A 14,166-nucleotide genomic window follows, 5' to 3' on the forward strand; every position below is an offset into this window, starting at 1 on the left:
CGTATCTATAACCACAAACCCCGAAATTGGGATCATTTGAAGAACGCAGTCATTCAAGAAAAGGCTGCCATCTCTGCAGAGACATTGGTCCATGTGACGGAGGATTTGGAGAAGAGATTTCAATCACGCATTCGAAATGATGGACATCACCTCGACGATATTATTTTTCACAAATATGGCTTGTCTACATTAATTGTCGATAATGCGCTTTGATATAATGCGAGTAAACTTACATTAATTTTAAAATTGACCGAGCATTCTTTTTTTTAAAAACTTTCCATCTCCCGTGTGTCATCAAGTACTTGGGATCCAAAGGAGTCTTCATTGGTGCTACAAGCAGGGACAGACAACACAGTTCATACACAAAAACACATGTAACTCGTCAGAAATGCGGTTAGTCATATAGTAGAAGTAGTCAAGGAATCCTGGTACTTTGGAAGTAAAATAAAGCGTGATAGACAGTGCAAGAAGAATACAAAAAGCAGAGAAAAGAAGCCTATTGTTATCAAAAATAGGCAACAATCTGAGGAAGAAATTTCTGAGAATAATTGTGTGGTAGAGAATCATGGACTGTTGGGAAAAGCGGAACAGAAGAAAATCGAAGCATTTGAGATGTGGTATCCCAGAATGACGGTGAAAACTGAAAGGAGTGTCAAGAGACCATGACGTCTTCTGCAGAATCGGCAAGAAAAGAAATGTGTTGAAAACACTGACTGGAAGAAAGAACGAAGTGACAAGATACGTGTACAGATACCAGAGAAATATTTCTGTGGCGCTAGTGGGAGCTGTAAAGGGCAAAAACTATAAGGGAACAAAGAGGTTGGGATATGTCCAACAAATGATCGAGGAGGTAGGGTGTAAGTACTCCTCAGAGGTGAAGAGTTTCGCAGGAGCTGTAGTCGTGGTGGGTCGCATCAAACCAGAAAGAAGATTGCTGAAAAAAAAAAAAAAAAGACTCAGACGACTAAAGATGTGAGGGTAAGAGAGAGGTAGGCACGGTGCGAGAGGGGTAGCTAAAGTGTAAATGATCTTCAAAGCTCGGTATGGGAAACCAGAAATAATTTTCAGTTTGGATTTTTGGTAAGCAGTACAACAGTGCTTGTGACTTACAAGAATGCTAGACAATTCTTTGAAATGAACCATGCCTACGGTTCTCACTTCTCAAAATTCACTATTCAGCCGTAAAGACCCATTACATGTGTCTTACGTACAATGAGAGTGCTCTTACTTATGATAAAAACTGATGTAAGTATTTCAATAATATTTTTATAAGAAGCCTCTTAGTCACGGAAAGGTACAGGTAGTAGGACTGCAGCATTAAATTCGTCCTCATAAAGAGGTCACAGTTCCAATTACGTGAAAGGTTGGAAGGTTTTCTTTGAACTAATGAGTTGGGAAAAAATACTTGCAGTTAATGTTTGCTTGGTACAAGGATAACTGTAAAGTCCGAATATGGTAAAGAAATGGACAAATATTGCATCAGTTATGTTTAGAAAGTGCTATAGGATAACGCTGATTTGATGACAGTTGACGGACAAGAGTGAAATCTTTTCGCAAACACGGAGCTTGATCACCTTTCTACTCCTGAACAACTCAAAACTATGTTTACATTCTACTTAGCAGTTAATGACCTAGTTAGCCGAACGCAGCCATTTCGCCTTCTTTAAAATAAAATTAAGAGCAACAAAAATAATAATAACTGAACTGAAAAGGTAAACAGAGTGTAATAATATAACTTTTTGTTGATGAATAATGTCTCATACACTCCGGCGTTTGGAAGCAATAGTGAACTAATTGAGATTTGTAAGAGAGTGAATTTCAAAAGTAGAAACGACCTACAACGTTCTAAAATTTTTGAATGATTTCAAACAGAGTAATAGTTGAGCTTATCTTTTAAACAGTGTGAGAAAACGTAATGGTTATGCCATTGTCGGAATGGAAGCAAAACGGTGACAGTGGAATCAACGGAGGTTGAAATGTTTATGTCTCGCTTTTTAATAATATTCTAAAGCCAAGATCGCAAAAATATTTCTTTATTCAAAACAACCGGTTTCGACAGAGTCTGCTGTCATCTTCGGGCCTTAAAACTCATTTTGTTACGAAACGTGTTGATTTTAAGTTGGACCTCACGCCATATTGTCATGTGGATAAGAAACAGCACATTGTAAGAGGTTTGTCATAACAAAATATTTAAAAACAATGTTCTTTATGTCTTTAAATATTTTAGTTATGACAAACCTTTTATAACGTGCTGTTTTTTATCCATGTGACAACTTGGCCTGAGGTCTAACTTAAAATGAACACATTTCATAACAAATGGATGTGTGAAGACCTGAAGATGAAACCAAAGTCTGTCGAAACCGGTTGTTTTAAATAAAAAAATATTTATGCGGTCTTGGCTTTAGAATGTTTTTAGCAAGTAATACAGATCTCTCCTTCAGTCTCTCCAAAATGAGAAAATCCTGTTTCACTTGTATGCCTTCTGGACTCGGAACGAGTATTATCACTATATGATAGTGAAACTTAGGCGAATAGTGTGAATGTCATAACAAACTGAAAGACAGTGTTATTAAGAAAGGTACAGTGTCACACGAGTACTGCTTAGGGCCCTAAGAATATATTTTTCAGAAGCTCTAACAAAAATGTATCGTGGTACTCCTTACTAATGATATAGCCACCACATAATCCAAGTAAGAATATTTCTTTTGGCACATTACATTACACATCAGCCGCTGTTACTTTTGGTTCACTTCTGTTTTCGAATTCATTCTGAAGATATACATTATCAGCAATGATTTTTCGTAATGATTTGGAAGCACACCTGGAATGTTTTTCCTGCATAGGATAGCTGCAGAATTGAAAGCACGGTTTTCGTCAAATTTTACCGCAAAACTACGCGCGCAGAGACAATAACTGGGAGAAGAAGCTGCGTACAAACGCATCGGATCTATCTAGTCCATTTATCCCAGCGTGTGTCCTAGAAAAGGACTCTCGTTTGGCGATGTGACACAAACCGAAGCGACGACACACATACACACTCGTTCACAACTATTCAGCGAAATTGCCATGATTCGTAAGCGTGGCGTTTGAATATGGAACACGGGAACGCCAGTGTTAGTCCGGCCTGGCGTGAGGAACGCGAGCGAAGCCGCAGCAACAGGGACGCCCGTCAGACGGCCGTGACCTTGAAGCTGCCGGTGAAGGCGGCACCGGCGCCTGTGGCGGGGGCGGCGCTGCCGTGTCGGCGGGGGGCGGCGACGACGTAGCAGACGGCCCTGTCGCGGCTGCCGAGGGCGCTGGCGACGACGGCAGCGCCGGGGACGACGGAGGCGGCGGGGGCGGCGGCGGGCGCCGGGGGCGGCGGTCAGACGTAGGCCGCGGCGGTGGCGGGCGCCGAGGAGGTGCCGCTCGACGTGGCCTGCGTCACCGTCGTCTCGGCGCCGCGCGGCAGCAGCGGCACTGGGTTCGAGTTGTTGGACGTCGGCACCGAGTAGCCCATCTTGTACTTCTGCGCCATCCGAGTGCACAGTCCGTACCTGCAATAGCCGATTTTTTTTTTGGTACTCTTTCCCTTCGGGAGGACTTACACTGCTGGCCATTATAGCTCCAATACCAGGAATGATAGAGGATAACCAAGTATCATTTATTATAAGCATACAGCAGAGTAGCAAGCATTGGCTGGTTGTGGTCACGTGCTAACAAGCTACAGCACATTGTAAATATCGCACTAAAATTATGCCATTTGTCTTCGAATGCGAGCTGGAAGTAAATTGGAACGATCACGTACATAATATTTCGGGGAAACAAAATCAAAGACTGCGATTTCTTGGCAGAACAATTAGAGAAAGCAACAGGTCTACTAAAAAGGCTGCATACACTTCGCTTGTCCGCCCTCTTCTGGAGTACTGCTGTGTGGTATGGATCTGCATCAGATATGATTGACGGAGGACATCGAAAAAGTTCATAGAAGGGCAGCTAGTTTTGTATTATCGCAAAATAAGGGAGAGAGACTGCCACTGACATGATACTCTAATTGGGGTGGTAGTCATTAAAATAAAGGCGATTTTCGTCTTGAGAGGATCTTATCATGAAATTTCAATCACCAATTTTGTCCTCAGGGTGTGAAAATATTTTGTTGGACCCCATCTGCATAGGGTGGAATGATCGTCATAAATATAGTAAGTGAAATCAGAGCTCGCACGGCGAAAATCAAATGTTCGTTTTTGCCATGCGCTTTTAGAGATTGGAACGTTACAAAAATAGCTCACAGGTGGTTCGATGAACCCTCTGCCTGGCACTTAGTCCAGAGTAATCTGGTAGATATAGATTTAGACGTAAAAAAGTTACGCCATTTTTCTTCGAATGCAAGTCGGAAAACGCACAATCTCTCTTCGAATGCCTGATAATTGAAAATAAAACGGACGAAAATATGTTTTGTAGCGCTCTCTCCGCGATAGCTAGAAACAAGTGTCGAGTGCTGAAATGATGGTCAACTCAGAGGAAGGACGCAGCTCTCTATTTCCGACTGAGCGTGTTCCAATGTGACGTCATCCTCTCCGGCACTGTGGGTGCTACGCTGCACACGGCATCAGGGCAATATTTTTCTGTAAAAGTGTGTGTAAAGCACTATGCAAGAATATAGCGAAATCTATAGATGATCTTCTCCAGTAAAACGTTGGAGCAGAAAGTGAGAGATTCAAGTTGCTGGAATATTTCACCCAAGTAGTCATAGGAAAAGGTAAAATGTTCTCTAGATATTTGTGAGTTGAGTATGAGGGATTTTTCAGGAGCATTTGACAAGTACGTACTGTGGTGCAGTGGTCAAGTGCATGAACTGGCAGTTCTTCGTCTCGCGTTCGGATCCCGCCTCTTCCACCCATTTTTTTTCATTTTATATTGTTCCTCGTAATGCTAAGCTGTTAATTTCAATATTTGAATACATTTAAACGGTTCAATTTATACACTGCCGAAAAAATTAGTCCACCTGGAAAGACGACGTCGATTTTGACCAGTCACAGTATATGCCACCTGGGGGGTAGTAGATGGTTCAAAATGGTTCAAATGGTTCTAAACACTATGGGAGTCACTCTCCTAGACTTACAACTACTTAAACCTAACGAAAATAATATCATCACACACATCCATGCCCGAGGCAGGATTCGAACCTGCGACCGCAGCAGCAGCGCGGTTCCGAACTGAAGCGTCTAGAACGGCTCGGCCACAGCGGCCGGAGATAGTAGATCTACTGACAATGGTTTCAACGTCGTCCGCCGACAGATAGCGTAGTGGCATAGATAGATACCAGAGCGCCATCTGTGTCTACCCTTTAATAAGGAATGCTGACAGCCATAAGTCTCAGTGTGGTACGAATGTGCGAAGCATACAGGCAACCATGCCATGGAGATACGCTTCGGGGTCAAATTGTGGCCTTCCGAATGGCGGGATGGTCCTTTCGGAGAACTGTCACAAAAGTTGGACGTGCTGCGTCAGCTGTGCAACGATGCTGGCATCAGAGCCCACGTGAACATTCTCACATCCGAAGACAAGGTTCTGGACATGCGATCAGCACAGACGCCCGCCAGGGTCTTCGTATTGTAAGTGCAGCAATGATAGATCGTATAGCTACCACAGCAGGGACCCAGACGTGTAAACGCGGAATTGTTGCGAACCAGTTGTTAGGACTGGGACTACGGGGAAGCACACTTCTAGCCCGTTTTACACTCACGCAACATCATCAACGTGAACGGATCAACTCGTGCCGTCAGACGATAACTTGGTAAATGGAATGGCGCTGTGATCTTCAGCGATGAAATTACATTCTGCCTGCATGCAAGTGACGGTCGTCTGCGCATAGACGTATACCTGGTGAGGCTCTCTCGTAGAGTGCATTCGTCCAAGACACGGGCAAGCTTGGCATAACCTATGCGAGGACAGTATTCGCTATCTGTACGGTCGACTGAATACCAGTCACCACCTGCATTGCCACCCGCGGAGGCTACGCCACGTACTAATAGGGTTGTTGAGGCATATGTCGATATCTGATACCTCAGAAGCGCTTGTGCTATTGATCTGTAAATGTTATCATTTCGTGTACTCCATATGCACTTCTGCAACAACCTGTAAAAGAGTGTACTAATTTTTTTGCCGGCATTGTATGTTCGAAATTAATATATCGAATTTAGTTACAATTATTAACATTGTAAATCGTAAGGCTGAAGGTGGTGGTAAAAAGGGCGAGTATACGGAGCAATTTAGTAAGAAAGTGTACGAAAAGAGTTGGATCTGCGGACGTGATGTTCACATTGCACAGTTTTGCTTTTCGTGTTTCTTGTTCGGAAACTGTGTGTGGGATACGGAGTGAGTGAAAGATCTAGGACATATTAATATAATAATAACAATAATAATAAAACGTAGAGGAAATAATAAACATATTATCAGTATACTTGATCTACAGCATTAGGTACAGTTACGAGTGACATAGCAACAATATTAAGTCACGCCTATCATGAAGACATATGGAAACACAGTCTGCTTATTTTCGTAATATTGTAGCATACTGGCAAAATTTTGAACTGAGCTTGGGTGACAGATATGGATATGTCGTTCCATGCTGCTTCTATTCTGTGCAAGAGTTCATGAAACTTAGTGTCTGCCGAATTGTGACTGCCGTTCTCTCTGTAACCAATGGTCAGAAGTTTTCAGTGGGTGAGAGACCTCCAGAATGTACTGTGTCGAGGTGGGATAGATAAGACGCGGTCTTGGATTATCTTGTTGAAAAATAGACACCAGTCTTGACCTGTCAGAAATGTACCCCTGCCGTGTGAATTACTTGATCGTATCGTGTACCCTGTGCTACCTTATATGCTACTGGCTGGTGGCAATGACGAATGCAGTATCGCAACTTTCCTTCTCCTTGGAGCGTCCACACACAGGTGCCTCCATCACGATGCTGTATACAGAACCCTGACTCGTTTGAAAAGACGGGGTGCTGTCGCTCCTGTACCCACTGTTGTCGTTCGGCGCACCACTATCGACACTCCTCTCGCTACAACAATGGCCGCTGCACTTACAGCGCGTGGTGCTCCAGACGTTTTATGTGCGATCCCTGTCTTACTGTAAGCAATCTTATTTCCTGATTCAAGGTACGTGACAAGGCTGTAGGATCCTGTACGGCTAGGAGAACAATATGTCAGTACTCTCAGGCGCTAGTCGCGTGGCGCCTTTGAGAATCCTGCATGTTGACGAGTTTCGGTCCTGCTGAACTCATCGATTCCTTATTCGCATGACAGTCGTGGGATTCCGACCAGTGTGAGCAGCGATATTTCTAAACGACAACGACTGTCTCGATAGACCACGATCCTACAGCCGTCCAGCTCCACATGTGCTGGAAGCTGTTTCTCTTTGTTACGAAGGGCATAACACGGTCTTCTGATAATAAGTCACATTCAGATGCGATTTCTGAAAGAGAAATCCACTGCTTACTCTCTCTTTATACACAGAATGTAAATTGCATTACTACTGTCTACGTTGTGGAGGTAAAAAAAATGAAGTTCCACGTCCCGGCTCTAGCCAGGACAATCGGGCCTCACCGACCGTCACGTCATCCTCTGACAATGGCGTCATTGGATAAAGTATGGAGGGGCATGTTGTCAGAACACCGATCTTCAGCCGATGTCGGGCTACTTGAACTTGGAACCACTGCTGCTCGGTCAAGTGCCTCTCCAATTGAGCTCGCGAGGCTGAGTGTACCCCTCCCAATCCTCCAATTACGGAAAAATCTCTGGCAGTACTGGGAAACGAACCCGGCTCTTCCGCATGACAGTCAACCGCGATGACCTCTCAGCTACGGAGGGGGGCATCTACATTGTGCTTTACATTTACAAACTTGTAGTACACTTTATAGCAACTTTGCCTTCAAAATGTTGGTGTTTTTATGTCTAGAAGAGTATTGTTGGCTGACGACATTATCGCCATCAGTCACTGCTAACATTCACAACTGTTCTATATTCAAAGCATGTGTTTGGAGTGACAAAGTCAAATGAAAGTCTAAAACGAGTTGTAAGAAGGAGATAGCCCGAATGAGACTAAGTAGAAGATTCTTAAGAAAAGATGTGTCACCCAAGATCGAAGCGTACAAAAACCATCATTCAATAAATTGTTGAATATTGCTCGTCCGTCTGGAATATTACACAGAAAGTCCCAAAGAAACGCGTATACGCATCTGTATTCAAATACAGAGATATGTAAAAAGGCAGAATACGGCGCTGCGGTCTGCTACGCCTATATAAGACAAGTGTCTGGCGCAGCTGTTAGGTAGGTTACTGCTGCTACAATGGGAGGCTATCAAGATTTTAGTGAGTTTGAACGTGGTTTTATAGTCGGCGCACGAGCGATGGGACACAGCATCTCGGAGGTAGCGCTGAAGTGGAGATTTTCCAGCACGACCATTTCACGACTGTGCCATGAATATCAGGAATCCGGTAAAAATCAAATCTCCGACATCGCTGCAGCGGAAAAAGATCAGGCAAGAATGGGACGAACGACGACTGAAGATGATCGTTCAACGCGACAGAAGTGCAATCCTTCCGCAAATTTCTGCAAATTTCAATGCTGAGTCATCAACAAGTGTCAGCGTGCGAACCATTCAACGAAACATCATCTATTTGGGCTTTCGGACTCGAAGGCCCACTCTTGTACCCGTTACGACTGTACGAAACAAAGCCTTACGCCTTGCCTGTTAACACCTACATTGGACTGTTGATGACTGAAAACATGGTGCCTGGTCGTACGAATCTCGTTTCAAATTGTATTGAGCAGATGGACGTGTACGGGTACGGAGACAACCTCAAGAATCCATGGACCCTTTATATCATCAGGGGACTGTTCAAGCTCTGTAATGGTGTGGAGAGCGTGTAGGTGGAGTGATATAGGACCCATGATACGTCTAGGTACGACTGTGACAGGTGACACTTATATAAGCATCACCTGCTTCCATTAATGTCGTTTCCGCATTCCGACGAACTTTGGCAATTCCAGCAGAACAATACGACACCCCACACGTCCAGAATTGCTACAGAGTGTCTCCAGGAACACTCGTCTGAGTTTAAACACTTTCGCTGGACACCAAACTCCGTAGACATGAACATTATTGAGCATATCTGGCGTGTCTTGCAACGAACTGTTCAGAAGAGATCTCCACCCCCCTCGTACTCTTACGGATTTATGGACAGCTCTGCAAGATTCAGATCGTCAATTCCGTCCAGCACTTCTTCAGACATTAGTCGAGTCCATGGCACATCGTGTACGTCACTTCTGCGTGCTCGCGGAGGCCCTACACGATATTAGGCAGTTGTACCAGTTTCTTTGGTTCTTCAATGCACATTGGATTAATATAGATAGATGCCGTAAAAAGCACGGTGAGTTTCGTCACGGGTTCGTTTGACAAGAACAGGAGCGAGACGAAGATTCACATACAAGACCAACGGCAGTCGCTACCAGAAAGTCGTTGGGCATCAAGCGTTGTTCCAAGAACAGTCAGCCCCCCCCCCCCCCCCCCACTAATCTTGCAAAATGGCCACGACCGTAAAATCAAATAAATTAGAGCTCATACCAAGTTAACCAACAGTTGTTCTAACCCTGCATCATTAGCGAATAGAATACAAAATTGACGAAGTGTTAGTGGTGCTAGTAGTATCCTCTTCCACATGCAATAATATACAGGGTCGTTATAATTAAACTTTCGGTCCCTGAGTGGCCCAAATGAAAAGCGTGTAATAGTAGGATAATGAAATTTTGTGGAAAACTTTTTAAGGAATAGAGGAAGATAATTACGAATAAACCATTGACATAAACACATATTAATTTCCACGTGAGAGGTAAAAATTTTTAATTGCTTATCAAGTTTGATACAGGTTACAAATGTTGCTCAATGTGATGACCATCTGATCCACGACAGCCCGGAACCGCATTAGAGATTGCTCTGCTGCTGCCCGAAACATCTCAGGCTGTATAAAGGAACTTAATAATTTTTTCTTATTGGTAAATGTGTAGATAGTTATTGACTCCCATACAAAAGATTAACTGGAAAAATTTTAACACTGACGGACTAAAGATCTACTCTCTTCGTTTTTTAGTTTTAGTAATAGTTACCTTTCGTTGTTCTCATGTCCAGGTGATAAGACGTGCTGTGTAATTACTAGTGAAATTGTGCTGAATAATGAAAGCAACTGCTGAGAAAAAGCGACTTTCTCGTTTACGATACCATGGATCCCAGCTCCTGTAACTCTGGAAGATTATTATTAATTTAATTTTGTATGGAGAATTTAGATGGAGGCGATGATCTTCACGACGCGCTGCTCAACAATACAGGAACGTGAATGTGTTCGTCTCTTTCCCTTCGTGGCCGCCAATGTCAATTTCAATATTTAGGTCATGTTTGCCGCGACATTCAGAACCTGCAATCTTTCTTCTCATTTAATCACGAAGTCCGATTATTTTCTTTCTTAGATGAATAAATGCTTTGTGTACCGTGATTCGTCACTCCACACAACGTTTTTCCACAGTTCAGTCGTCCAATGTTTACGCTCCTTACACCAAGCGAGGCGTCGTTTGGCATTTACCGGCGTGGTATGTGGCTTATCAGCAGCCGCTCGACCATGAAATCCAAGTTTTCTCACCTCTCACCTGGCTGTTACAGTACTTGCAGTGGATCCTGATGCAGTGTGGAATTCCAGTATGATGGTCTGGATAGATGAGTGCCTATTACACATTACGACCCTCTTCAACTGTTGACGGTCTCTTTCAGTTAACAGACGAGGTTTGCCTGTACGCTTCTGTTTTGTACGTGTCCCTTCACGTTTCCACTTCACTATCACGGCCGAAACAGTGGACGTAGGAGTGTGTAAAAAAAAAAAAAAAAAAAAAAAATGGTTCAAATGGCTCTGAGCACTATGGGACTCAACATCTTAGGTCATAAGTCCCCTAGAACTTAGAACTACTTAAACCTAACTAACCTAAGGACATCACACACACCCATGCCCGAGGCAGGATTCGAACCTGCGACCGTAGTAGTCGCGCGGTTCCGGACTGCGCGCCTAGAACCGCGAGACCACCGCGGCCGGCGGAGTGTGTAAATCTCGCGTACAGGAATATGACACAAGTGACACCCAGTCACCTGCCGGCCGCTGTGGTAGAGCGTTTCTAGGCCTTTCAGTCCAGAACCGCGCTTCTGCTACGGTCGCAGGTTCGAATCCTGCCTCCGGCATGGATGTGTGTGTTGTCCTTAGGTTGGATAGGTTTAAGTAGTTCTAAGTCTAGGGGACTGATGATCTCAGATGTTAAGTCCCATAGTGCTTAGTGTCATTTGAACCATTTGAACCCAATGACCTGACCACGTTCGAAGTCTGTGAGTTCTGCGGAGCACCCCATTCTGCTCTCTCACGATGTCTAATGATTACTGAGGCCACTGATATGGAGTATCTGACAGTAGGTTGCAGCATAATGCACCTAATATGAAAAACATATGTTTTTGGGGATATCCGGATACTTTTGATCACATAGTGTATGTGCATATACGCTATGTGATCAGAAGTATGCGGACACCCAATGTAATGCGCAAATGCCCACCATATGTTACGAGAGGCAGAACCGCCAGTATATTGTATTGTCAGTAGAGAAGCAAGTAAAACAGAATGAGTCGGCCAGGAGAGCTCAGTGACTTCGAACGTGAACTAGTCAATAGACTCACTTGAGTAACAAATCCACCAGGGGCATATCTGACTGTCTACAGCTGTTCAGGTCGACTGCTGCTGGTTTAGTTATGACGTGGGATCGCGAAGAAACAAGTACATGTGAAGCAAGACGAGTCACACCTCACCTACTGACAAAACCGGACCTCGAGCATTACGGAGAGTGGTTGTAAACAATCGTATGAAATCAGAGGAAGGATCACTCGTGAGGTCCACAGTGCTGCCAGCAGTTCAGCTAGCATTCTGGCTATACATAGGGAGTTACAAGGAGTGAGGTTCAACGGTCGAGCATCTCCTCATAAGCCACGCATTTCTGCAGTTAAAGCTAAGACGACGCTTTAGGTGGTGCAAACAGTGACGCCATTCCACATTGGATGGCTGGAAATGACTGATTTGGAGTGACGAATCACTGCATACTCCATGACAGTCCGATGGAGGAGCTCGGTTTGGCTAATGTCTGGAGAACGTTATCAGTTTTCATGTATTGTGCCAACAGTGAAGTACGGAGGACGTGGTGTTACGTTATAGGGGTGTTTTTTGTTGTTAACTTGTGGTACCGCGTTGGTCTAGTAAACTGGCAGGCCTCCACGCTGCCTTTGGATGCATTCCACAAAGAAACAATACAGAAAGGTTTAAAATACGTAAACAGGTGACATGTCGCTTGGTTCAAATGGCTCTGAGTACTATGGGACTTAACATCTGAGGTCATCAGTCCCCTAGAACTTAGTACTACTTAAACCTAACTAACCTAAGGACATCACACACTTCCATGTCCGAGGCAGGATTCGAACCTGCGACCGCAGCAGTCGCGCGGTTCCGGACTGAAGCGCCTAGAATCGCTTGGCCACCGCGGCCGGCGACATGTCGCTCTTTAGGACTTAACTTGATGATGTCTTGTTAGTGTACAATGTCCACCTTTGCGAATAAATAAAATGAGTCTTATTAGTCTTAATTACGCTTCGCTTCTTTTATTTTTGAAACATTCTCAGTTCGTATATTGTTTATTACCGCGTGTGCATACTAGAGGAGCGATAAAATACTTTAAAACATACCTCCACATTGTAACGTTTCAACGTTAGCCTCGTACTGTCAGGCTGAAAAAGACTGTTTGCCAAACTAAAGATTTTAACGCTTTTTGGTTCCAGGTATCGTTCTGTGTCACCGTCTTTTCACACCTGTGCTCCGCTGGAAGTGTGTTTATTTATCCTGCATTGCATAGGATGTCCTGTTAGTGACATTTGCGTGCACAATTTACAATGTCCATTTTATTTGTTCACGACTTTTTGAGAGGTATGTTTACTGTGTGAGTTTATTGCGTACGAAAGGGGTGGCCTTGAAGTTCTTATCATTGTCGGTCGCAACTTAGGGAACTGATTCGAAGAAATCCACATTCTTTAGAGACTAATAACGAACTCTTTGTCCAGGCCGTCAAGGCCCAAGTGATGTCTACCTGCTGCCGCGTCATCCACCGCCTTGCAGCCGTGGACGCGGTATGGAGAGACAAGTTGTCAGCACAACGCTCTCCCGTTCGTTTTGTGGACTTTCCAGACTGTGGAGCCGCTACTACTCGGTCGAGTTGTTCCTCAGTTGATATTACGAGGCTAAGTGCACCCCTGTACCGGTCCTCCCACCAAGGAAAAATCCTTGGCAGTATCAGGAGTCGCACCCTGCAAGATCCGGACAATCACAGAGCCAAATCCCAACAAGACTCAGGTGTGCGCATTTCACTTGAAGAATAGAGAAGCTCGGCAGAACTGGACATTACATGGCAAGGCAAACGACTGGAGCATTGTTCAACACCAGTATATCTGGGTGTTACCCTTGACCGAACTCTGTCTTTCAAGAAACATTGCCATAACACCAGGCTGAAAGTTAGTTCACGGAATAACATCTTGAGGAAGCTCACATCCACTGTCTGGGAAGCAAGTCCTAGTGTCCTGAGAATTTCGGCTCTTGCTTCTTGTGTGTCCGCTGCAGAGTATGCTTCACCTGTGTGGAGTGCATCCACTCACACCAAGCAGGTTGATATTGAAATCAATGAGATCGTCGGAATCTTGTCAGGATGTATGAAGCCAACTCCAATCGATAAAATCTACCCGATTGTTGGAATAGCTCCCCCCACCATTAGAAGGGCTGTTGTTGCTGATGTAGAGACGGCTAAGCAAACTTACGATGCCCGACATCCACTGCATGATCATCAGGCTGTAGTCCGTCGACTGAAGTCGAGAAAGAGCTTCATCGCCAGGACTCAACCACTAGAGGGAACATCAGAGTCTAACCGCATCACCAGGTGGAAGAGCAAGCTACCACCTGATATCCCTGTAAAGGAAGAGCTAGATCCAGGAAATGACTTGTCCTACCCTATCTGGAGATCACTCATTTGTCTTAGGGTGGGCGTTCCTCTTTGCGAGACCAACAT

At 44.4% G+C, this 14,166-nt stretch overlaps 1 protein-coding gene across 1 annotated transcript in view; it reads right to left on the reverse strand.

The window, feature by feature from the left end:
- Positions 1-266: 266 nt before the first annotated feature.
- LOC126242682 (thyrotropin receptor-like) overlaps positions 267-14,166 on the reverse strand; it is a 706,981-nt gene continuing 693,081 nt past the window's right edge. The window contains exons 15-16 of the mRNA XM_049948112.1: positions 3,447-3,536; positions 267-330 (exon numbers count right to left, since the gene is read on the reverse strand). Of these exons, the coding sequence (XP_049804069.1) occupies positions 267-330; positions 3,447-3,536 (154 nt within the window). The remainder of the gene's footprint in view (positions 331-3,446; positions 3,537-14,166) is intronic.

Source organism: Schistocerca nitens, chromosome 1 (assembly GCF_023898315.1).
Source record: "Schistocerca nitens isolate TAMUIC-IGC-003100 chromosome 1, iqSchNite1.1, whole genome shotgun sequence".
Classification (NCBI taxonomy): Eukaryota; Metazoa; Arthropoda; class Insecta; order Orthoptera; family Acrididae; genus Schistocerca; species Schistocerca nitens.